At 43.4% G+C, this 27535-nt stretch overlaps 1 protein-coding gene across 1 annotated transcript in view; it reads right to left on the bottom strand.

Annotated features, from left to right (window-relative positions):
• Nucleotides 1-27535, bottom strand: part of AP3D1 (adaptor related protein complex 3 subunit delta 1) — a 347807-nt gene that overhangs the window by 254430 nt on the left and 65842 nt on the right. Inside the window, exons 2-6 of the mRNA XM_078671456.1 lie at nucleotides 22870-22965; nucleotides 21132-21212; nucleotides 19592-19672; nucleotides 16600-16707; nucleotides 14255-14384 (exon numbers count right to left, since the gene is read on the bottom strand). Of these exons, the coding sequence (XP_078527582.1) occupies nucleotides 14255-14384; nucleotides 16600-16707; nucleotides 19592-19672; nucleotides 21132-21212; nucleotides 22870-22965 (496 nt within the window). The remainder of the gene's footprint in view (nucleotides 1-14254; nucleotides 14385-16599; nucleotides 16708-19591; nucleotides 19673-21131; nucleotides 21213-22869; nucleotides 22966-27535) is intronic.

Below are 27535 nucleotides of genomic sequence, written 5' to 3'. Positions count from 1 at the left end.
CATAGTGGACGATGCCCTCCAAATCCTAGACCAAAACGATACCTGCCTCCTCATCCTTCTGGATCTCTCCTCAGCATTCGATACAGTTAAACATGAGAACTTACTCGAACTGTTAAACACAAGAATGGGCATATCTGGGACTGTTCTAAAGTGGTTCACCTCATTTCTACACAACCGGACACAAAGAATCAAAAGCAACAACCTGTTGTCCTCTCCGGTACCTGTATCGCTAGGCGTCCCTCAAGGATCCTCCCTCTCCCCAACACTGTTCAACCTAGTTATGGAACCTCTCACTACGTTGTTACAGGCATCTAATGTGCACTTTCACATGTATGCCGACGACACCCAACTTTATCTCAAAATACAATCTCCCAAGGACATCATGCTTCTGAACACCACGATCAGAAACACCCAATCCTGGCTTGCTGAGAATCACCTCAAACTCAATGCTCTGAAGACAGAGTTCCTCCTGATCTCACCTCCCGCTAAAATATCCACGGCTCAAACATGGCTTAAGCACTTAACGGCTCTAAATGTACAGCCCATTGTAGTAGACTCAGCAAAATCTTTAGGCATAACACTTGACACCAATCTCAACATGCAGCAGCACATCAGCAAGGCAACCAAAGGAGCGAACTTCCAAATCAATACCCTGAGAAAACTTAAACCTTTCCTTCCTGCCAAAGACTTCCAAACTGCAGTACAATCTATAGTCATCCCGCACATAGAATACGGTAGCACCGCCCTCTGCGGGCTCCCCCTAACTACAACGGCACCCCTAAGAGCGTCCCTTAACGCCGCAGCGAGACTCGTCACAGGCTCAAAAAAACACTCGCATATCTCCCCGGACTTTAAATCACTGAACTGGCTACCTTTTGAAGCCAGAATACAACTGAAAATCGCATGCATGACACACAAGGCTGTGCACCTGAATTCATCCGCCTACCTCACTCAAAAGCTGACAATTTCGGGTGGCTCCCGAACTACTAGAAGCACAAACAATCTTTTGCTGAAACCTCGAAGATTTCGGAAGGAAAAAACTTATAAACGCTCCTTTTCAGGAATGGCACCCAGGATCTGGAACTCACTCCCTCCGGAAACAAGGCTCATCTCCTCCAACACAATCTTTAAGAAGGAAGTTAAAGCGATCCTCATGGCAAAATACACATGATCTATTATTCCGTATCACTCATGAATCTGCTCTGTAAGTCCTGCCCGACCCTGGTCTACTGTACCACCCGTATTATCGAATTACTTAACTGTATACGCTCACTCTTTGTATTTTGTTATAATGTTTGTTGCACCTGGTTGATTATGTATATTGTTATATTGTTGACGCACCTGGTTGACCTTGCACACTTTACCCTTTCCACCTCAACGTTCCTTACTTCCCTACTACTGTCGCACCTGGGGGACTATACACCCGGCTCACTCCCACCTCAACTGTGCCCACCTTTAAACTCTAAATATTCTAAACACGCTTAAGCAAGTATATGCTCCTTATTATTGCACTTTATACTATTGACGCAATTGTTTGTCTATACACTGTGTACCGACACTACCTCACCTGTGACCTACCTCATGTCCTTTGACCCACCTATGTAACTAGCACCTTGTACCTAACTACCTCATATATTACTTTGTATATACGCTTTATTACTTTGTATTTTGTATCCCCATGCCTTTGTAAAGCGCTCTGATATCTACAAAGATCTTGTTTGCGCTATATAAAACTTTCAAAATAAATAAATAAATAAAAAAAGAAAACATGCAACCAGGTAAACGTGCTTGGGGTATTTTGACAATTAAACAAACATAACCGTTGGACCCATCTTGCAATGCTATTGTACATGATGTATTGTAGTTAAAAAAAGATCCAACATGGCTGCCATGCTGAGAAGCAACTTGTTGGCCATCTTCAAATGGTAAAACAATGGTACAACTAAGGGTAACACCATTCAAGATGGCTGCCCAGTTTAGAAAATGAAATGAAATGTAGCTCACTGTGCATGAAATGAGTGACAAGCAAGTGGTTCAGAAACACTGACTTTGAAACTGCTGTTTGTATGTTCTTCTTTCAATGTTTTGTACATCGAAAGGAGAAAATAGAAGATCTCATGATCACTGGAGAAGGCAGCACTTCTTAAAAAATGAAGTTCATTTCAAAGTGCAGTTGACTGCCTTGCCTGGTCACTGGTAGCTATCTCACTTGGTGTATTGACCTGCACTTGACGAGGCATTAGAATATCATAAGCAGCTCTCGTTAAAGCTTAGTGCAGGAGAATGAATGTATTTTCTAGCCACGCCCAAGGCTCTCTTAATCCAGACAGGTGGTAACAAAAGAAACCTGTTCCTTTTATGTGCCACATTCCTGTGCTCACCATTAACCAAAAATTATTTTCAAAATGCGCAGATTCTAAAAGCACATTAGTCAATTACTAAGACCGCCTGAGCAAACGAAGGCTGGCTGAAGCAGTCAATGTCTATCGGAAGCTTTATAAGTGCAAACACAGGGACGTCACTGGGTGAGTGAATCAGCATTTCACAACTACAGGTATAGTTGGATTCAAGAGAAGGCAAAAAAGAGGGAAACGGTCATATTTGTGAATTTAAAAAACAGTGCAGGACTTGTGCTAAAGCCGACAGTTTGTGTCGAACAATTCTTGCAAGTCGACATCATATGCCTACCACAACACACTCCTATGCCCCCATCGCAAACGGTGCCACCATGGAATTCTAGGGCATCGAAAACTACCCTTCCTGCATTGGGAGACAGCAATTTCTCCTCCAAACACGAAAGGAATGTATTCCTTCACAATACCAAGTGATCCCCATAAGCAAATGCACCACCTTACACACGGGTCAAAATACTATCCTCCCTCATAAGCCATGAGATTGAAACTATGGAAGCTGCTTCCAAACTGTCCTTGGAGAGTAGGCATGAGAAACGCTCTTATGGTCAGATCAGTGCCATCTTTCAATGGATACTTGCTTCGTGTCCATGTCCCATATTTAGAAAGAAGGATGTCCATTAACATTGGAATGGACAGAACAAAGCAGTAATCAAAAAACGCCCTGTAAATAAAATATTAGGCTTTCACAAATAGAAGAGAGATTCCCTTTCAAGGCCTCCATATTGTCCACGATGTTCTTTTCAGGAAAAAGCTGGGGTGTCTGGTTTCTAGTGTGTTTTAAAGTACAAAGGAATGCAAAAGACAATGAATTTTTTCACATGGAGATGATTTAGAACTACCCCTCAAAATCCATTCAACCCATAATGATTTGGCAATCACTTAAATCTCTTCTGTCTGTGAAATGTGCTAACTAAATAAATTTTTAGAGTTGAGATATGGATACAGGGGAGATTTCAAAGGTATCATGTGCAGGAAACAAAGCTTGTACTGAAACCGAAATGACTCAGGGCATGGAGACCAGAGCAATCAGGTGCCGAGATGAGACAGGAGCGTCTCAGACCGAAGTGGCGCAAAGGAGCACAGAAGGGGAGCGGAGAAGCGAGGAGTGGCGTGAAGCACAGCAGAAGGGGCTGGTAGTGACCATGTCCTCCTGAAGAAGAGCCCAACGGGTTGTGATCATACTAGAGCTCCGCCACCATTGGAGGGCTGCGTCAGAGCAGTCCAGTGCTCTAGCAGCGTTGCAGCCTAGCAGAGAGAAGGCGGCACCAGTCCCAGGACTATGCTCATGATTAAAACTTGGAATAACGTATCAGTCCTTAAGCACAAAGAGGGTCAGATGACCATATCATAACTCAAATTGAACAATCAATATGATCATCAACAAGATGACATTGCTACCTCTTTATATACAATATTAGACCACATGGTTGCCAAGCTACTCAAACCCGCTACTGCCCTAAATTCTATACCAGGACATAAAAAACAGACGATCTCAGGATGTAAAAAATGGCTGAACACTGAATTCCTCAAGTCTGTTATTTCAAACCCAAAATAAAGGAATATATGACACCTTGTCTTGGTTGCTAACCTCCATTCAAGCATCGGTGAAGCTTTGAATTATCAGTCCAAGAAATTCGATGTTCAAGCTGATCTATTAAACATGCAGGTGGCTTTTACTTCATAAATAGACACCAGACTGGCAAACATCAACAATGTAATTATTTGAGCCCAGGCTACTTTCATTCTTTCACCTGTCAAATGTGCTTGTGCCTCTATAATCGATAAACTAAGTATGCTCCCAAACAAACAGGCAATGCTGCTATATGATATCAAAGAACATACAATATCATCACTTTCGCAAGTCTCATTACATTAAAGGCCCAGAAGGAAAAGAAACATTATTGAATATGAGGTAGAACTGGAAATGTCCACTGCCTCTACTCTGGAAACCTCTGCTCAACAAGTCAAAGCTAAAGGCATGAACTAGGAGTTAAGGATTAAGTCACAATCTAATGCCGAACTAGTAGGAGTCCGCCATCCTCAAAACGAAGTGGCAAAAGGAAAATCAGCTATTAGAGGTATTCAACTCCTGAAATTAAGTAACAAACCAAATACTCCAATATATATACTAAACGTAATAAAAAAAGTTAAGGAAGGCAAGGAAAAAAGGAGTGAGCAGGGCTCTGGAAATAGAAAACAAAAGCGTCATCTACCAGATCTTTGGGGGAAAAAACAAAAGGTCCGCTACAACCAACCAGCAAATAAGTAGTACCTCGGTACTTAAAAAATATCGACACTCATTTAGTGACAAAAAAAACAAATGTATACATGCAATTTGCCTGTTGGGATGTTGTCCCTTAATTGGCTAATCTACTCAAAGTACAGCAAGAAAATAGAGGGCAAGATGTTTTGGGAGTTGGTGCACATGACACTGGCACTATAAATTCCTGCACAGTAGAGTCTCACCTCTTAATCCAAGTAAGTCCTATTTTAACAACTCAAGGAAGTGATAGAGTAAAGTCACTCTGCACCACTACTAGGCCATATTCTCCAGTGGAAGGCGACAAAAACCGTTGTAGTAGTGGGAAACAAAGCATTAAGTTAAATCCTTACTACCCAATTCTACTAATGAGGTCCTAACAAATCCCAACCAGCCTTTCCCCTCTGGCCCTATGAAGAATTGTGAAGGCCAGGCGGCTGTAGATCGATCAACACACACTCCCTCGTGTGACTCAAGTATTCTACTTTATCTAGATTACTACTCAAAAAAGCAATACGATATATTGAATAGAGGGAAAATTTTGAAGCTTCTCGGTGCACTGCGCTCACTGGCTCACCTAAATACAATGGACATTATTTCCGTATAATTTATTCCATCAAGGAAGAACAATCCAAGGGAACCCACTCTGGTCACATTGGCCACCCCAGAAGTAGCGGCAATAGTATTTAAAGAAAAGTACAATTTTGACCTATGGAGAATAAAAATCTCCCTCTTTACTTGCCAGCGATATCGCCATTTACTGGAAAATGTATCAACTGTAATGCCGTCATAGGCCAAACCTTAGGTTTACTCAATCCTCAGAGAAGCACTTAGTAAAACCCCAAAGAAATCTGACCACAAACAAAGTAAAAGCTCAACAACAAAATTTATAGCAAAATCCAAGAAACCCACAATGACTGGGGTTGGCTTCCTTCCTTCCGCCCTGCCCTACCGTCCAGAACCATTAACTTCCCCATCTAGCAAGTCAAACTATAAGGAATCCATAGGAATCGTAGAACTGTGTTCAATAAGCATTTTACGTGACTATGAGAGTAATCATAGTGACCCGGTACAACAGTGGGAGGCGTTCTGCCTAAAACTAGTTTCACAATATAATAAAGTGAAAAAAGGCACTAACAATAAACAAAACAAACGCCAACACCAAGGCAGGAAGAAAGTAACACCAGCCTGTAGGTAGGTGAGACAGAAACTGAATCAAGCACAACACGCAATTAGGAGGCTCCCATCCTCAGATCTCTATCTTGAAGAGCTAAGGATGACAATAAAGAGCTGTAAGAAACAGCTATGGAAGTATGGAAGGTGAGGAGATTCCAAATAGATTCTCCTTGGGCCAAGTTACTTCCTGACAGTAAACAAAATAACTCAAAACATTTCTGGAAAACAATAAATGAAGTCGCAAGTTTCCAAAGAAACTTATCGCATTGTGCGCCTCCTTACAAAAACCCCAGACCCGGCGCCCGCACCAGATCAGTCTGGTACGAGATGCAATCTACTAGCTGAATTTTTTGCCACAAAAATTAGCAATATCCTGAAATCACTCCCTCCTCTCATCCCTGCCCAATCCCCCGTCACCTTTTTTCCCTGTGCAGAGGCTCCGTGCCTCCAAACATTCTGCCTGATCACTACTGAACTTTTTCTGACTACCCTACAATCTGTGAAAAGCGGGGCTCCATCAGATCCAGCTCCTATGAGCAAATTAAAACTGGTCGCAGACATCATTGCCCCTCCATTCACCCAACTGATTAATGCCTCTCTTGCATCAGGCACTGTTCCAAACAACTGGAAAAAAGCTACAGTCAGGGCACTTCTTAAAAAGCCTCACCTGGACCCAATGGACCTATCCAACTTTAGACCCATTTCTCTCCTTCCGGCCATCGGAAAAATCGCCGAACGAATTGTAAACGCCCAACTGTCCCTTTTTTTTAGAGACTAACAATCTTCTGCGCCAATCTCAGACAGGGTTTAGACCTGGACAGGGCACTGACACCGCACTTCTAGCCGTGGTCGAAGAGGCAAGAACCATCATAGACGCAGGAGGATCAGTGGCAGTGATCCTCCTCGACCTAAGTGCCGCCTTCGACACAGTGGATTACTCCATTCTTATCCACCGGCTCAGCCTGGCAGGAGTGTCTGGGTCTGCCCTGTCCTGGATCAAGTCCTTCCTAGAAGGGAGAACCTTTCAGGTGTCCGACGGCCCAGTGCTGTCCAAGGCTCTTCCCTTAGAGTGTGGGGTACCCCAGGGCTCCTCCCTGAGCCGCACGTTTTTTAATGTCTACATGTCCCCCTTGGAGGACATCATAGCCCCATTCAGCATAAAAACAGTCATGTATGCAGATGACACCCAATTGGTGGTGTCCCTAAACCAGTCAAGTAAAAACCTGGACAACTTGGCAGACTGCCTAAAAAACATCTTCCATTGGATGTGTGAATCTCGCCTAAAATTAAACGGAGAGAAATCCGAGATTCTCCTGCTAGGCAACCCCCGCAAACTCCCCCCATCCCTCTCTTGGCCACCTTGCATGGGCTCACCCCCCATTCCCAAAGCAGAAGTCAAAAGCCTGGGTATCTGGCTGGACCAGGAGCTCAATTTCAAAGCCCAGGCTAGGAAAACCTCCGGCATCTGCTTCGGCCTTATCCAAAAGGCGCGAAAGATCCTTCACCTACTCCCCTTCCAATCTAGGAAACTGCTTATTCAGGGTCTGGTGAACTCCAGACTAGATTATGGAAATGCCCTATATCTAGGAGCCCCTGCATCAGTCATAAAAAGACTACAATATGCTCAAAATGCGGCTGCCAGACTCCTTACAGGAACCTCGTCCAGATGCTCGGCCAAACCGGCCCTTAAAAGTCTCCACTGGCTCCCGATCAAGGAAAGGGTCATCTTTAAGACCCTGTGCATTACACATAAGTTAATGCAAGGCAAAGGCCCGCCAATCCTGAAATCCCTCATTAAACCTTACCATTCGAACAGACAACTCAGGTCAGACTCTCTCTCACTTGCCAGTATCCCAAGAATAAAAAGAGCCCGATCTGGGGGAAGATTGTTTTCCTACAATGCCCCTAAATTGTGGAATTCTCTTTCACTATCCATCCGAAGAGAACACAATTTACTCGCGTTCCGCAGACAATTAAAAACATGGCTCTTTCCATAAAAGTTTCACACCTCCCCTTCCCCCCCTCTGGAACAATAGGTTGCATACCAGCGCTGGGACGCCCTAGGGTAGCTATGCGCTTTAGAAATCCTAAAATAAATAAATAAATAAATAAATAAATAAATAAAACATGAACCATAAACTACTAACATCCTTGAAAATATCTGAGCTGCCTATCTAACTGATGAATTAGCTAGAAGACAGTCCGTTATCAAAGGAAACTCCCAAAAACAGTCCAACACGATGGCACCACCTAGCCCAAAATCCAATCCAAAAACAATCATAGCAGGACTGAAATACACTGTGCTGTTCCAGAGACTCAGGGGAGCTAAGGACAAAATTCAAATTTTACAAAGCTGAACTTATAAAAATCATCAGATCGGGCAGCTGCGATGGTGCGCCAGGTCCAAATGGCATACCAGAGGCTATCAACAAAGAAAATCCCCAGTTTTGGGCAGACAAATTTACCACTCTTTTTAATTATATTTCCATCTCAGGCACGATTCCAAATGGCTGGCGCGGCTCTATATTAAATCAAATATTTGAAGGTGGAGATTGGTCCAAACCAGAGGATTAATGACTATTAGCCTTATTAGATGCGGAGGCAAAGTATTTTGTGCCAGCTCTACTGGCAGAGCTAACCTTCTGGTCCAGCACAAATAACATAATTGCATTAAATCAAACAGGGTTTCTGAAGGTGTTGGGACGACAACAAATATTCTGGCGTGGACGTTCATAATCAACTCACTGGAAAAAACAAATCAACATCTACACCTTTTGTTTTATTGCTTTTAAGTCTGCTTTTGAAATTATGGTCAAAGCTCGCTAAATGGGGTATCACCCATTCCTTTTGAGAAAGATACAACAACTGTACACCAACATCTGTAACTGAATAAAAGTTGGCAATGGTACTCATGTTTCAAGGAAAATATGAACTCATCATGGCCTCAAACGGGGTTGTGTCCTTGCACCTTTTCTCTTTAACCTTGATCCAGCAGACTTAACAGTCTCTTGATCAGATAAATTGTCATCCCGGTTGTCTGGATCCACTGCAGAGGACTTGTTTCTCTGCAGTCTAACCAAGGATGGACTACAGCGCCTTTTGGGGTGCGCTTTCTCAATACGCATGTGAAAACATGCTGGAAATTAACAGACAGACTAAAGTTATGACAATTTTGCCCAGTAACAATCACATCCAAAATGGATCTTTAAACAAGCAGGCTCTTGAGCGTGGGGAGGTCTACAAATACTTGTGGGTCTTGATTGATAATAAAGGAACTTTTCTACCGCGAAAACAACAACTAATAAGGAGTAATTCCCAGACAACCGCCTCCCTCTCTTTATATTAGAATTATGGACCCCCACTCTCGCCCATTCTGATATTTTTGGCTACAAACCTTGCCTCAACCCTTACCTACAGCAACGAGGCCCTGCGAGGTAGAGACACCGCTACGCTTGAAGGATTATTAAAACATACAGACAAGATATCAACTTCCCACAAACTGCATCACCTGCATAGATCTGTTTAGAACTTGGCCTTATTAAGCAAGCTATTGCCTGACAGTGTGCTAATATCAGGTGGTGCTATAGACTCCAGCGTTCTACTGAAAGCTACGCCAATAAAATACTGTTGTCAATAATTGCAAACTCCTTGCTGGCGCCCTTTAAATCGTATTTGTAAAAATGCATAGCCAACATGGAAGTACAAACTAATGGGATCAGTCATAACCATGCGTAGCTTTAAAACTATATTAAATAAATCTAGGAAAAAGCCCCTGCTTGAGGATAAATGGACATTGGCAAAGCAGTCACATGCCTTGATGTTGATTAATAATCATAATTTCTTGAAAAACGCACCTTATTTTGAACTCACCTACACAGTGTTTAAAAAAATTACATTTCTGATACTAAGGCTAGGGTTATTTCTGCCACGAGTGGTGAAATAGTCCTGGCTAGCACATTCTGGAGGTGACAAAAAGAGGACCTAAACCACCTGGTTTCCATCTGTCCACAATAAAACAAGCAAGAAGTGAACTACTGAAAACACTATCTCCAGAGGCATACAACATGCAGACAAATATTGCCTCCCTGAACCTAGAGGATACTATGCTGAACTGTCAATTTGTAAAATTCCTCACTAGGTTCCAAACACTTGACACAAGATGCAACAGCTGCCAAAATTAATATCTTAGTTCGGTACGCATCAGTTCAAAACTTTTATCTTTGTTTATATCTCTTTTTTTTTTTTATAACTGTTTATATGCTTTCCAAAAACATTGCATCGGTACACATTATACATCTTCACCACAGTAGCGCTTCCCACACCTGGTTCTGGTGACTTTACATCCACATATAAGGTGAGTCCGGAGTGCTGCAATTCACTGCCCCTGTTCAAAGCAAAGCCCATTACGAGATAGCGAAAAAACTACATATCCTGACATAGTGAATGACATGGATCTGGCGTCAGTACATCTGCTAATTGGAAAGAGGAAGGGACACCACATTTTAAGTCAACTGGGCCATCAAAGTTTGCCGTTCTCTCCGCAGCTCTACCATATAGGAGATGCAGATATCTCCTCTGTATTTATTCCAATTCCCCCATTTATGGTCCCACTTCCTGGGGCAACCTCGTCCCTTAAACACCGTCTTCTCAGCAATCATAGCCATGTCCATGTCTTTTGCCCAGTCGCCCACAAGCGGGACCGTGCCCACCCCCCATTTCTGTGCGATGTTGCGCTTCGCGGCGGTGAAGCTCATCGAGGCCCAATCCTGTTCTGCCTGGGAGAGGTCAGTCGCCCCCCAAATATTAAGAAGACAGAGCTGGGGAGACAACTTTATGGGCTTGTTACATGTCCTCTGAAGTTGACTAGTAATTTTCCCCCAATAATACTGGATTTGTGGGCAATCCCATAATATGTGTACAAAGGTACCCACTTGGTTCCAATGCCGGAGACAGAGCAGGTCAGGGCGTCTACCCAGTCTAAAGAGGAGCTTAGCATCAAAGTAGACCCCGTGAAGAATTTTCAGCTGAATGAGCCGTAAACGCATGGGAATGACCACTTCCTTGGGGGAGGCCAGTGCGTCTGCACGGTTATTTACCAGTTTCTTATAAGTGAGCGATATGGCCTTGCGATCCATGGGATCCAATAATAACCGGTCTTCTGGGGGGGAGGGGGAACGAGTCGGGGAGATGGGTATCCTTTGGCAGGGCGGATAAAATTGCATGACTAATCTGTAAGTATCTAAAGGTCTCGGATTGGGCCAGTTGGTACTTTGTCTGGAGGTCAGCGAATGAGGCCAGCTTCCCTTTTACCCATATGTCCCCAACCGTGGATATCCCAATTGTGTCCCACTTATCAAATCCCGGGCATTGACTGAGTCGTCCCAAAATGTCAAGCTCCCAAAGTGATGTTGCCTAAGTCAGTTGTCCATACCAATCCCATTTTCTAGTAACTGCGTGCCAAATCTCAACCGCACAGGCCGTAGGGCCGGTTAAAGTAAGTTTGCGTGGATTGGAGTAAAGCGCTCTATTATAGCCGCCCGTCCCATAAGCCAGTGGTCTGTTCGGAAATTAGGCTCATCATGAGGGCCGAACACCCATCTATTGATTGGAAGTTTGTATCTATTTTAAACAGAATTATGTACTTAACCTTCATATATGTATTCTTTTAATCTTGTGTGAAACGGTTATAAATTGCGATGGTTTAAAATAACTGATGCAAATAAAGGACTCATGGCAAACATGTTTAACTTTAGCTTGAAATTGGCCTTTTCTTCCGCGAACAGTGAATCAGCCGGCAAATAGAACTGTAAGAAGGGTCAATGATATTGAAACTGGGATCATGGTGATCAAGACTGCCCTTGAATCTCAGGACACCTGAAGTAAAAGAGAATAATGGGTTGACATCTGTGCTTTCAGGTGGTCATGGGAGCACTGCAGATTTGGGTGTGAAGCTAAGCCCAAATATAGCAACTGAGTGTTGGCAGCCCAGACAACAAATCTAGCAAAGGGATTTTGTTCATGACAAGGGCACAGTGACGAGATCCAAATGTTCACAATAAAGAAACAGAATCTTCGGTATAACAGACACAAAGTTATACTTTGTACAAACCCAAAGTACACACTGAAGATCTTAATAAACCCATTGTTTGGCACTCGGTTTGCAAACGCTTGTATAGTAGCAGAGTGGTCCCTCCATACCCTAAACCTCTGATGTGGTCTCAAGTTGTACACAAACCAAAACAAGAACATTAGGATCGGAGACCAATTCTTTTATTTGCTTTGTTCATCCAGGCAGATACCTCACAGGCAAACAAATGCATCAACAGCACTTTGAAGCAAGGGCAACAACCATACTCTATCCTCAACAATAATACAAGGTACAGATATCCCAAAATCTAAGTACAATACAAGATATCAAAGAGAACCAATGAACGCTATTCTGAATCATGAATTAAATGTGTTTGCTCCACAGGCGACACATTGTAAACATTGTTAAATTAAGGTGGTCGACTAGCGGGTTGAGCTTAACTGATAGAAAAAAAATTAATTTTCTCACATTTGATCAAATCTGAAAGCACAGAGTTTATGAGTTTCAAGCCAATTGTTGCTTCCTCTGAAGATGAACGATGACAGGAGAACATGTCTAACAGGTATATGTGGGGGATTCTAAGTCACAGAGAAGTGAACAAAGAGATACAAAAGGGGATGATTGACGGAGCGTTTGAGCAAATCAAACACTCACCCCCAGTCAACTGATCTGGGTTTAATCCATCACCATTCTTTAGCCCACTCAGCCACTCCATTTCAGACATGGCTATATGCAAATCAGTCTGACCCTGTGCCTCATGGGAAGAGTCCAGCCCGAACTGCCAAGCCATGTCTTCCATGAACCGGAAACAAGCATCCTGGGACCGGTTTCGGATTCATAATCCTCATCAGCCAGGCTATCTTGAATCCAGTGGCCATGTGAGCAAGGGACTCACGTCTGAGCATACCCTGCCACACTTAGGGCGAACAAAGAGATACAAAAGGGGATGATGGACCCAGATCTTTCGGCAGGATATGCTCAGACGTGAGTCCCTTGCTCACTTTGCCACTGGATTCAAGCAAGCCGGGCTGAAGACGGCTGGAATGCCAGAAACCGGTCCTCGGAAGCTTGTTTCCGGTCCAGGGAAGACATGGCTTGGCAGTTCGGGCTGGACTGTTCCCATGAGGCACAGGGTCAGACTGATTTGCATATAGCCATGTCTGAACTGGGGTGGCAGAGTGGGCTAAAGAACGGTGATGGATTAAACCCAGATCTTTTGACTGGGTGTGAGTGTTTGATTGATTCAGATGCTCCGTCCATCACCACCCCCTTTTGTACTGCTTTTGGCCGCCATAAGTGTGGCAGGGTATGCTCAGACGTGAGTCCCTTGCTCACTTTGCCACTGGATTCAAGCAAGCCGGGCTGAAGACGGCTGGAATGCCAGAAACCGGTCCTCGGAAGCTTGTTTCCGGTCCAGGGAAGACATGGCTTGGCAGTTCGGGCTGGACTGTTCCCATGAGGCACAGGGTCAGACTGATTTGCATATAGCCATGTCTGAACTGGGGTGGCAGAGTGGGCTAAAGAACGGTGATGGATTAAACCCAGATCTTTTGACTGGGTGTGAGTGTTTGATTGATTCAGATGCTCCGTCCATCACCACCCCCTTTTGTACCACAGAGAAGTGAACAGCACAACTGACTGAAAGACCAGAAAAATGTATTAACAGTTTTCGCTTCCTGTTTTTCTCTGCTTCCCCATCCACGTTTTTGAGAAGTCAAACCTACCCCAAGTTTGGCAGATTAACATTTATAACACTACTCTAACTCAACAGCTCGGATTTGTAACACCTCCCATTTGTGGTCTTATTTCAGAAAGTTTATGGAGAACTAAAGGAAACTTAATACGATGGATTGATGAACTAAAAGAGCTTATTGAAACACAGAATGTTTAACTTATCTCTGAAAACTGAAGAGAGTTTTAGAACTACTAATAAATATACAATGGTTGGGTACAATCATTTTCTATATTATTAAGGCGGTTAAGACACTACTTCAGACTTAAGTGCCAAGCAAGCATTGTGTTGCATTATCGAATTAGTTAAGGAGGTCAGTCTGGGTACATAATAAGATGACAAATGTAACATATGCAATTCCATCACAATTTCACACTATACTTGAAACAAATTGCTACACCAGTACACAACATCTGCAAGCTTTAAGTGTTTTGTCAGTAGTCAGTACATTTAAAGAACACACACAGGTGAGCTTTGCATGCGCAAGCAGTACCCATGCAACTGTGGCTTAATCATGCTCCTAAAAGCCCCCAAGTGTTCTACAACATATTTGTTTTTCATTGAATTATCTAAACAATACTAACCAGGGTCAGGATCTTCAAGCTTCTCCTTAAGGCGTGGGAAGGCGGGGCGGAGGGATTCTGGGTACTTCAAAAAAACTTTGTACATGATCAAGACAGATTTCTTCCTGATATAAGGCTTTGTGTGGGACATCTGTGATTAAAGAAGATTTAGTTAATATCACGAACAAGTCAGACTGCTGAACAGGTTTCACTTCTGAACATCAAACGGGGACAAATATTTCAGGGACATTAAAGAAGCAACATTAGTAGTAATGACGTGATAAGACTTAAACAACCGCAAATCAGTTCTGCCTATACCCAATAAACACTCATGTAATTAGCATAAACCCTTGTGAAATAGTTAAACCAAAATGGAACAAAAATATATCAGGTGCTGGAAACAACACAGGTGTTATGGGAATAAGCAAGTTAAGTTTAGCCCACAACAGCCGAAAGACAGCTCATTATTTTTGTGATGCCCGCCTTCAGTATGAGAACAAGAATTTAATGGCGAGTTTGATGGGGGTCAGTGTTTTAGGGGGCCTTCAATACACTTGACTACAACATCAACCAAGGGAGGCTGACAGGTGTGATGATTTCATATGGACTTGGCAATCTTCAGTTGTCACCTATAGTTGAGTAACCTCATTTTATCCAAACAGGGCCAAGAAAACAGGATTCATTCTCATCTCCTGAAAGCACATGGATTTACCACATCTGAAATGACATCATTAACGACAACATGGTGCATCGCGGGGGACCAAAAATAACTGGTGAATTTCAGTGTTCTTATTAGTTTAAAATATTAAGTTTAAACTGACATGTTCACCCATCTATAATGTCACTTTAAGCTATGGTGTCTTCAGTGAAAATAGAACATAAATAAATAGCTATATCTATAGATATAGATCCACAAAAATGCATGGTAAAAGTACATATTGAAATGCAACATGTGGGAAAGGTCAACACACTGTATGAGATGTGTGGTAATGGCATCCGTTGTAATGTCTGATATTCGCTAGGCAGTCCAACCTGACTGACAAAGATATAATTCCTAGACTACGCCTTACACCTCTGAAAGGAGATGGAGCAGCCGCTGCCCCAATCGTCCACCAGGACATCAACAAAGTACTGAAAGTGACAGGGCAGGTGTGTAGACCGAGAGACGCGGTGGTACCACCAGACTGACAGCGATGGGGCTGCTCTGTAGCCCAATGTTGCACTGTACTCACAGTGCTACGATTGTTCAGTGGCTCAAAGTGTTAGTGCCAGCAGTGGTATATAAAATGCTTTCAGTACACAGCAGCAGCCTTTCCTGCAATCATTATTTGAATCTCCTACCATGGATATCTTTCCTCTAGCGTCTTTGTTTTTACCAAATGTGTCTTTTTACGTCGAGTTCTCGTACTCCATCCAGAATCTTTAAATGGAAAAGGAGAACGAGGCTCCATTTCCCTAGTCAATTTCTGGTAGATGCGCACACACTATTTCCATCTCTTCTTCCACTATATATAAAAAAAAGACTTTCTTCACCTCCTGCTCCTCTCTAATGCACACAATATTTCCTCAACCTTAGCTTATAAAAGGTTATTGTAACTTGTTTATTTTCAGAACAAGTCCAAGTTCCACCAGTCTATATTGAAACCAAGATCTCTCTCTCGATCACTCCTTAATAACAGAAAAGACTATTTGTTGGGTATAGTTCTCAGTCAAATGTGGTTGACTTAAGCAAAAGAAATGAATACAAGCTGCAGAAACATACATAGGGAACGAGAATAAAGATCGCAGAAGCAATAGTGAACATCAATCACAGTCTGCAAATTACCGAAGAGGGTGTGATGCAGCTCTTACATTTTTTAAAATGTTGTATGCTACAGAGGGACCTGGAAACTCTTATTAGTTATTAACTTGCCAAGAGGGGCTAGAGAGGATTCAGTTTCTGTAGCACGTGCGGAGACTGGATCTTGTCGTTAATGGCTAAAGGTCCGCATTCGGTGTGCAGGGTTTCCTATGAAGGCTGATCATGTTCTTAAGTTAGAGTACATCAGAGTGCCTAAAGTCAGTCTTGGCAATGGTATGAATTTTTATAGAACCCCTAATTTTTAAGGGCAGCTGACCAAGCCCTAGTTAAAGCAGGGTTAATTCTGCAAAAGGACCGCAGCAGCCAAATTTCACCCTTTACTGGCCCTAATCATGTAGAAACTTACATGCACAAAACAAATGTATAAATTAATTTAGTAATTTTTAAACCTACAAATTCAAAACAAATTCTTTTTACTTTGTCTTCCAACTATCAACTCAACATAAGCAGACATTCCGTCATGACAGATTAACAGAAGCTAAGGAAAGTAAAGATGCTAACTTACCAATGTCATGATGTCGTTTGCCAAATCTCGGGCAAGATCTGGAGTAACAAAACAGGACAAACCAGTCAGTGCTACACCCGTATCGTACTGAGTAGGGCTACTTAAGTCCTAAAAATGGAAAAGAATTATAAAAGAAATGTTTTAAACATTACTTTGTAATTGAACATTAGGAAAAAATAAATATCTTTTAAACATAAAACTTAACCCAGAGTTTTCCAACATGGTCTATTGCAGGCTGTTCCATAGCAGACTGAATTAATTACCATCTTTTTGACTATTTGTATCTAAATTTATTTCGGATGGATATTCTGAAAATCTGCTCTGAACTGCCCTCCATGAACCACCTGGATGTAACCAATCAAAAAAAGACATTACATTAGGAGGCGGATACAAACATATGTAAGTCTGATACAGGAGTTTACACTCAGTAGGAGCGTGGTAGGTGAGGTAATTCTAGTCTTTCTATTTCTTGATGACAAATACTTCACTATCAGTGATGATCAGCTGCAACGGAATCAGAAGCGGATGGAATGGTACAGCTTTCAACAACAGTGGCCACATACTTCAAAATAAGTAATGAGACATGGAGCAAGGAAATTTGGAGGCACTGGCACATGTGACAAAAGAATGGTTTTGCATTAGTAGCATTTGACTAAGCCAGTGGCCTCAAGTCAGATTTGACTCAGACCTACTCCATAAGTCTACCACATCTGATTAATACAAATACATAAAGTTTGCAAATGTTCATAAAATATTAGTTCAAACAATCCGATACCAGCTTATTGGAATTATTGAACGAGATGCAAGGACTCAAAACAGTGCATCCAACTAAAAGCCTTGGAGGATGAAATATGCTGATTTGTGACAATAACAATCCCATTTTATTCACCTCCACTTAGCACTCACACTCCTCAAATTAATCTACAGCACAAGGCCCCATACCCACACCACACCCGACGGCATTTGGGAATAAAAGATCTCCAACAAAGAGTACCTCATAAGGAGCCCGTCAGGTATTGCAGTGCCAACCTGTTGAGGAGCACGCCCTATGATAAAGCATGACACCCGGCCGGGTGTGTGAGGGTCCTAATTCCTAAAGGGTGAACCCCCTGCCACCTCTAACTGAAGACCGGCTAGTCCCCTGCCTTCCCCTTTTCTTCTCCGGGAACTGCATACTATTTTCATATCACAGCTTACCTTTGAAGGCAGGACATTGGGGGTGAGTATCTTCTTTTGCAAACCCAGCAGTACATTGCACTATAATAATTAGTGCTACAAACTGTTGTGTAAGGTCTAACAAGTTACTGTAATCAAAATTCATTACAATTCATACAAACTACATTAGATTACCTATTCAGATGTGCAGAGTGGAACATGCTATATATTACCATTGAGGGGGGGATGGGCCAAGACTCTCAAGAGGCTTTGCCTCAAGTTTGTCATGCCGTCCCTCCTTTCCCTGTCATAAGCCAGATTATTGCCAAAGCTTATTTATTTTACTTCCCCCCCCTTCAAACCTCTTTTGCAATAAATATTTTTATTTTCAGACCTGCAGGTACACAGCTTTACACAAGAATAACAGAACGGTGAAACAGACACTAACACGGAGGAAAAGACACTGGAACAGATAAGACCTCTGGGGCAGATGGGCACAGGGACAACAGATGCCAACGCTAGGAAATGGAGATACGGACACCACACAGGAAACTGAGACAGGGGACATCTACACCAACAAGGAGACAGGGGCAAAGGTACAAGGACTAAGTAACAGCTCAAAAAGGCAGAGTCACTGGCTGACTTTGACTAAGCCAATACCAACGCCCATGCACACAAAAACAGTACACCAGAAAACACAAAACAAAACGCAAAGGATAAAACAACCCAAAGTGAAACTAAAACTAAAATAAAACATCAAGAAAATAACAACTAACGACAAAGTGAAACACAAAGCAAAAAGCGCTAGGAAACACAATACTGAACACAAAAAGAAACCTAAAACAAATGATATACAAAGAAAAATATGGTGAAAGATAGAAAGGGCCACAAAGAGGAAACACAAAGGAAACCATGGCAGACCACAATACAACAGAACCCAACATATGAACGGTTCACTTTAGTGTGGCTCACTGGTTAGAGGCGGCAGACCCGAGAGCAGAGGACGGCCCGGGACCAGGGTTCGATTCCCGGCGCGGCAGGTTTCTGGACCAGGGTCAGAGGACTCGATAATTCTCTCGCCTCGGTGCCCACTCTGATCAGTGATCACACTCGGCAACTCTGGGCATTAGCTTGCCTCATCTTCACTAACGGCCCCACCAGACCGCCGGGGATGCCTGGTCTCACCCTGGAGATACCCATTAAGGGACCATCTCTCCGGGAAGCCAGGAAGGGTTTCGCAGCGGTCGAAGCGCCTTGGGACCCTACGGGTAAGTAGTGCGCTATATAAATGCCTATACATACATACATACATACTTTATATCCGCACTAATAAGTGTCCTAAGAAGAACGCCACTACAAAAATATAACCTCATTAATCCGTGAATAAATCGGATTGCAGACAGAAAATACACTAACGGAAAACACTTCTACAGGTGCTTTGAAAATGATCAGACCATCCTGCAAAATGTGTTGAGGAACCCCTCACATTCAACTAGGGCTGGCCCCTTGTAGATGTACTAGTGCAAAGCAGGGAACGGCGGAAAGGGGGAGGCCCTCAAGCACCGCTGATGGAGGAGGCACCATGGCCGCTATGCTTCTGGTTTAATTATGCAGCATTAACACCACAAGCAACACATAAATAAAATATGAGCAGACCAAAAGGTCCCTCTTCAGAATTAAGATGATAGCTCAGAGTTTTGCAATAGGTGACAGGAGTTATTTTCTCTCTAGGAAGCCTTACACTGCAGCATCTGAAACACTGCTGGTAAGTGCACCCCTATTTGCTTTATCATCTTCATTCAAACATGAAACATAGTAAGCAAAGACAGACACTTACCTTTCGAATTTGATTGGTTGTCAGCATGATTACATCAGTGCCTTCGTGGAAACACTGAGAGGCAGCAAGGTACCCGATTCTCTGTTTCAAAACAAGAGAATAAGTATTGAGGTCATTTATTCATTCCCTTATAAAATGTATTTGAGTAACAACCAACACTCCCGCTTCAGAAGAAGAGCATGAAACAAAATGTTTGAACAATATAGGTTATATCTGACAAAAATAACATTTCTTTGATTTGCTCTCGTTAAAACTCCACATTCAAGAAGTCCAATATTTGGCGTCAACCCCAGAATGGGCTAAGGAATTGATCCAAAAAGACGAGGGCTGTGGGGTGATTAATCTGGAAAAATGATGACTTTACAATTACTTTTCGAGTCATTATAAGAAGAGCAACTGTGTAAAGCTGTAAGGAGATGTGTCACAAAAGTACATTTGTGAACTACAATCAAAACATTCAAGAAACACAGACAAAGTAAGGTGGACCCAATGATACATAGAGGTGGTTGTAGATCATTAGTGCACTGTTTTGAAAATACTTGCTGCAGATTTTGGGTTACCACTGCATATTTGATGGACCTGTGTATCCAGAAACACTGACACCTAGTGCTTAAGAAATCTGTGGCCATCCTAAATAATCCAAAAGCTGCCTAAAACAGATAGCACATGAAGGACAGCAGCTGTTTGCTCTACAAGGGAAGAAGTAGCGGCATTCTGAGTGTTGGAGACCTTTAATTGTATTCCTGGGTGAAATATACAGAATAACCTTGCACTATGATAGAGACAAAGTTGAGAATTTTCTCTAGTTCAGCTATGTCTTCAGCTATTTAGCTCAAATATGTCTCATATCTAGAGAAAGATCACATATGGAAACATTTGTAGAATGACACCAAAGCCTGGATGCCATTAGACTGTCCTCAAACTTTAAAACCACAGCCAATTGGAGTAACACAAAATTTAGCCTCACACAAACACAGTTAACAGAGGAAACAACCCAGACACCCACCTGGATCAGTAAAAAGACAATGAACATTGCAGACCCTGACAAACCGATACACGTACAACCAGATGAATAAACGGTTCACCTCTCACAACCAGGTGGACTACGGAGGACTCTCATCACACGATACTTAACAACGACAAAACATTTAAGTTGAAAAGATAGAGAATTCATTCTCTGCTGGACCGATGCAGAAATAAGTCACTTACTATAGTAAGGTAAACACAATCCCCAATAACCCAGCTGATGACACACAGAAGAAACTACCCTAGACAAGAAGCTATACACGACGAACTTGACAGGCACACAGCACTCACTGCACATTTCAGACAAACTGCACAAAACACGTGATACAAAGCCTGAATTCATAGTCAAAGTTGGACGCTGACAAATAAACAAACTCAGACAAAGCTAGAGACACAAACACTCCAAGGCTCACTTCAATTATTCATACAGAGAAAGCAACACCCGCACACTGGACGTCACAAAGAAAGTGTGGAATGCAGTGAAATGACACTGGAAGCACAAAGCAGATTATACCTTGAAAGTAAATTTTGACGCACTCATCACTTCGATAATATTGAAGGCCGCCCAACTGATATCATAGCCGAGCATTTGAAGCTGTAAAATGCAAAGAGATCATGTCAATAAGTGCCATTATTTCAAGTGGTTTTTAATTTTTCATTTATTTAATGTTTACATTTTCTCTAGGCATGCTACGTCAGAAAGTAATTTCCGTTTCAATAAGCCGTTGCGGATATGAAGGATGGGGCTAGTAAAAAAAAAGCCTAATTAGCTTTATGGAGGAAGTAAGTGAACATGGTTTTCAATAGTGCAAATGACTAATATACATAAGTGAGGTGACAGTCCCCTCAACTGGCACAAGGGAGCAAGACATACACGAGAATCCTGCTCTGTGCTAAGCCGTTAGAATAAACCATAAACAGATACAGACCTGCCTGCAGGATAAGGATAGTTTGGAGACCCTCGGGTGGATTATGAAATTTGTTCAACCAAGGCCGCTTACTAATGCTAAGAGGCTGTGGGGACTTGGAAGTAAGTTTACAATGCCTCTACAACAGTGGCAAGCTCTGGAACTCACTCATGTCTACTGTTAAAGAATGTCAATGCTTGCAAACTTCCAGCTGTCATTCAAGATATACTTGCTTATGTTGCTTATGTTGCATTTCTTCCCGAATTATTAAAAAAATTCTGATAGCCTAAAATTTGAATAGTATTTGTAGAACAGTTGTCTGTAAGCTTCCTTGGAGTGAGGCTGAAATTCTTAAATTCTTAAATTCTTAAATTTAACTTGATATGTATGCATTAATATTTTTTAAGAGCCCAAAAGCAGAATTGTCTCAATTATTTCCTATGTCAAGAATGGATCAACAAGATTAACAAATGGAATTTCACTGCTACAAATAAAATACATGGAGTGAAAAGTCTAAAAACTAAATTTTGATTTGAAGTTACTGGATTACCACACTACGCTAGACGTCCTATAGGACTCTGGCTGAGGCAGTCTGGAGGTCTTCAAAGGTGTAGCATTAGGCATTTACCATACTCTCTGTCGGTCCAATAAAAGGCTCAGACACAGTAAACAACTTTCTATGAATACTACATTCACCACAAATCATCGTACGTCTCCCCAGATGCACCATGCTCGATGACCGGCTAGGAATGTACTATGCAGTAGTTATTTTCATCACTTGGCTTTTGTAGGCTTTAATGCAAGATAGCACCAGAACGTCATCAAGCTAAGCGTCATCAAAACATCAACGACCAACTCTTGGTTCTTGTTTCTCTGAAATCTAGCATCGCCATTCAGAGCTGCTGTGTGTCCCCTGGTCCTAGCTGCAAAGAACTACTGGGTAGAAAGCAGAACTGCAGTTTGATTTGGGGACGATGGACTTTTGTGAGTGTTTCTGCTGTGAGTGAATGAATCACTCAGTCACTGAAGAAAAATAAAGTGTAGGAAGCAGAGTTCGATTTCATTTAAATACCTCAACAAAAGGCAACTCTGTGGTTATCTTGTAAACACCGACTTCTCCTCTTAATAAAAAGCCCTTACTAGCTTCATACATTTAATGTTTAGTTTAATTGTAAGCTGTACAGTTTTTCCAAAGCACTTTAGAAGCCATATACATTGCCATTTGTTAAAAGTAGAATCATCTCTTTAAGTGCACATCAGTTTTTCAACCTAAATTAATCTACATGGAGTTGCATCCTCAGAGCTACTAACATACAGAGGTGATCACTTATCAAGCATACGTACGTAGGTGAGCTTGCAGACCGCATTGGCCTTAACGGCAATGTTGTCCTGTTTCAGTTCCTGCTTGATCTCGTCGATGCAATTGGAGATGTACTTGGCCTGAAAGAGTCATAAGAGAAGTGGTTTCATTAATTGCAGCATGGTTCGCTCCCAGGGGTACTATTACATCTGAACATCAATGTCTGAATAGAGTGTTGCTATGTTTTACGGAATCGGTCAATAAAGATGGGAAGAACATGACACCATGATTGTTCCAGGATGAACACATTGTCAGCACAGTATGCAACCCAGGGCATGTTATCAAGTGTGAGGGTGGATGTGAAGAAGGCATTTAGGGCTTGATGTATGAACAATTTGTGATCAGTGTGATAATTTGCGAAGCAACCTATTTACTAATGGGTCATTTTGCAAAATACGGATTTGTAGTGGGTCACAATTCGACCTACCTCATGAATATTAATGAAGTAGATCGCAAATTGTGACCCACTAGGAATCGCAGCTATTACACCGATAGGGGCATGTTGAGGTCAGCAGAACATCATGCCTGTGATTGCTTTTAAATAAAGCATTTTTGCCTATTTACATGCAACATATTTTCCTTAAAAGAAAACAGGATGCATTTGGATGCAATAAAAACAAGCATTTACAATGCAACGGTTTCGCCTTTGGAAAAGTTTGAGCTATTGGCATTGTAAATGACAAAATTTGTATTTATGTGTTGGTTTTGAAAACAGATAAATAATAGGCATTGTCATTTACATTGCCAACAGCTCTAACTTTTCCAAAGGGGAAACCGTTGCATTGTAAATGCTTGTTCCATCATTGTTGAGGTAAAACTCCAAATACTGTGTTAAAACTGCATTCTGGTATTATTGCACCCCTCTCACTGTCAGTAATTCTGGACGCAGAATCACTGGTATGACATCCATACACCGCTCATAAGAGGTGCCATAAGAAGGACCTTGGTGCACACGTTTGGTTTTCTGCTGCTAATTTCTTTGGGTGGATTTTCTGCATACAATATGCCTACACCGACTTATCCAATATTTGCATTGTGTCATTGCACATGTGTACATAACGGCAATTGTGGTCATTGCAGAAATAGCAAATATAGTCAGTTTCCCCACCACATAATTGATGCATGCCTGCTTCTGGCTGTAAGCACTTTTAGGTCTGGCTATCATGATGATTGTTGTTGTTATTATTATTGTTTTATTGTTATTACTAAGGTGAAAAGTAGCACAGCAGGGAAGACAGGTACTTGTATCTGATTTTTTGTCTTGGTATTGTTTATTTTCCACAAATTCAGAGTGCAAAAACTGCAGTAATCCCCTCCGTTCTCTGAGCTGCTCCTCATCCCTTTAAATATCATGGGCACTTTATTGACCGGCGCTGAGATTTTGCCCCTCAGTGACTTTGTCCGCTGGCTTCTCCCTCTACGCGGGCCAGATTTAATAATTTTTCATGCAACACAGAGAGAGCAGCAACCAAATTTGCTGAGCTGCGTTCTGCGTTAAAATCTGATGATGAAAAATAAGCCTGAGTTCCAAAAAATGAGCACAGCCAGCCACCTACCACCGGCCACCACCAACGCAAATTAAGCACTGCCGCCCAGGTGTTCCTGGATGGTATATCCTCCTTGGTCTGTGCACACTATACCACTGATTCTATTTTTGAAGAAGAATCTTTGCTACGTTCTCATCATTGCAGCATCTAGAGATGTGGAGCCTGAAGCACTGACTAAAGCAAACAAGCATTAGAAATGCAATCGGGCTCGGATTTATTTGAGTTTGAGCTAATGGCATTGTAAATGCCAATGTCTTTTTGCCATGTGTTATGGAGTGTCTGCATGTGGTGTGTAGTGGAAGTATGTTTGTTGAATTGTAATTTTACCAATGGTGGCATGCTGTGCTTTATATGAATATGTTTAAAAGTAAAGTGTACCATACTGCGATTGCTTGGTGGAAAAGTGCACTGCCGGCTGGAGGTGTGTGTGCCTGGTGGAAGGGTGCACTGACGGCTGGTGGGTGTGTGCTTGGTAAAAGCGTGCACAGATGGATGATGGTTGTTGGTGTTTGTGCATGGTGAAAGCATTAATTGACGGCTGGGGGTGTGTTGTTGTGTGTGTTGTTTTCTGTGTGCTGGTGAGTGTGTTGTGTTGAGTCTGTGGGGGTGAGCCTGGGGAGTGAGTGTGGTGGTGAGTGTGTTGTGTTGAGTGGTGACAAGTGTGTGGTGTTGAGAGACTGAGGTGTGTGGTTTGTGTGTGCGTTATGTGTGTGCGTTATGTGTGTGTGGTGTATGTGTGTGTGGTGTTTTCTGCACACTCACACACTGCCCCGTAACATTCACACACTGCTCACCCGCACACTCCCAATGTCACCCTGCATAGTCACACACTTTTTACCCTGCACACTCATTCTGCACACTCACACACTTTTTACCCTGCACACTCATTCTGCACACTCACACACTTTTTACTCTGCACTCACCGTCACTCTGCACTCACCGTCACTCTGCACTCACCGTCACTCTGCACTCACCGTCACTCTGCACTCACCGTCACTCTGCACTCACCGTCACTCTGCACTCACCGTCACTCTGCACTCACCGTCACTCTGCACTCACCGTCACTCTGCACTCACCGTCACTCTGCACTCACCGTCACTCTGCACTCACCGTCACTCTGCACTCACCGTCACTCTGCACTCACCGTCACTCTGCACTCACCGTCACTCTGCACTCACCGTCACTCTGCACTCACCGTCACTCTGCACTCACCGTCACTCTGCACTCACCGTCACTCTGCACTCACCGTCACTCTGCACTCACCAGTCACTCTGCACTCACCAGTCACTCTGCACTCACCAGTCACTCTGCACTCACCAGTCACTCTGCACTCACCAGTCACTCTGCACTCACCAGTCACTCTGCACTCACCAGTCACTCTGCACTCACCAGTCACTCTGCACTCACCAGTCACTCTGCACTCACCAGTCACTCTGCAGTCACCAGTCACTCTGCAGTCACTCTGCACTCACCAGTCACTCTGCAGTCACTCTGCACTCTGCACTCACTCTGCACTCTGCACTCACTCTGCACTCTGCACTCACTCTGCACTCTGCACTCACTCTGCACTCTGCACTCACTCTGCACTCTGCACTCACTCTGCACTCACTCTGCACTCACTCTGCACTCACTCTGCACTCACTCTGCACTCACTCTGCACTCACTCTGCACTCACTCTGCACTCACTCTGCACTCACTCTGCACTCACTCTGCACTCACTCTGCACTCACTCTGCACTCACTCTGCACTCACTCTGCACTCACTCTGCACTCACTCTGCACTCACTCTGCACTCACTCTGCACTCACTCTGCACTCACTCTGCACTCACTCTGCACTCACTCTGCACTCACTCTGCACTCACTCTGCACTCACTCTGCACTCACTCTGCACTCACTCTGCAGTCACTCTGCAGTCACTCTGCAGTCACTCTGCAGTCACTCTGCAGTCACTCTGCAGTCACTCTGCAGTCACTCTGCAGTCACTCTGCACTCTGCAGTCACTCTGCACTCTGCAGTCACTCTGCACTCTGCAGTCACTCTGCACTCTGCAGTCACTCTGCACTCTGCAGTCACTCTGCACTCTGCAGTCACTCTGCACTCTGCAGTCACTCTGCAGTCACTCTGCACTCTGCAGTCACTCTGCACTCTGCAGTCACTCTGCACTCTGCAGTCACTCTGCACTCTGCAGTCACTCTGCACTCTGCAGTCACTCTGCACTCTGCAGTCACTCTGCACTCTGCAGTCACTCTGCACTCTGCAGTCACTCTGCACTCTGCTGTCACTCTGCACTCTGCTGTCACTCTGCTGTCGCTGTCACTCTGCTGTCACTCTGCTGTCGCTGTCACTCTGCTGTCACTCTGCTGTCGCTGTCACTCTGCTGTCACTCTGCTGTCACTCTGCTGTCGCTGTCACTCTGCTGTCGCTGTCACTCTGCTGTCGCTGTCACTCTGCTGTCGCTGTCACTCTGCTGTCGCTGTCACTCTGCTGTCGCTGTCGCTGTCACTCTGCTGTCACTGTCGCTGTCACTCTGCTGTCGCTGTCGCTGTCACTCTGCTGTCGCTGTCACTCTGCTGTCGCTGTCGCTGTCACTCTGCTGTCGCTGTCACTCTGCTGTCGCTGTCACTCTGCTGTCACTGTCGCTGTCACTCTGCTGTCACTGTCGCTGTCACTGTCGCTGTCACTGTCGCTGTCACTGTCGCTGTCACTCTGCTGTCACTGTCACTCTGCTGTCACTGTCGCTGTCACTCTGCTGTCACTGTCACTCTGCTGTCACTGTCGCTGTCACTCTGCTGTCACTGTCGCTGTCACTCTGCTGTCACTGTCGCTGTCACTCTGCTGTCACTGTCGCTGTCACTCTGCTGTCACTGTCGCTGTCACTCTGCTGTCACTCTGCTGTCACTGTCGCTGTCACTCTGCTGTCACTGTCGCTGTCACTCTGCTGTCACTGTCGCTGTCACTCTGCTGTCACTGTCGCTGTCACTCTGCTGTCACTGTCGCTGTCACTCTGCTGTCACTGTCGCTGTCACTCTGCTGTCACTGTCGCTGTCACTCTGCTGTCACTGTCGCTGTCACTCTGCTGTCACTGTCGCTGTCGCTGTCACTG

Source organism: Lissotriton helveticus, chromosome 12 (genome assembly GCF_964261635.1).
Source record: "Lissotriton helveticus chromosome 12, aLisHel1.1, whole genome shotgun sequence".
Classification (NCBI taxonomy): Eukaryota; Metazoa; Chordata; class Amphibia; order Caudata; family Salamandridae; genus Lissotriton; species Lissotriton helveticus.
This window is presented reverse-complemented; position numbering and strand designations above follow the sequence as displayed.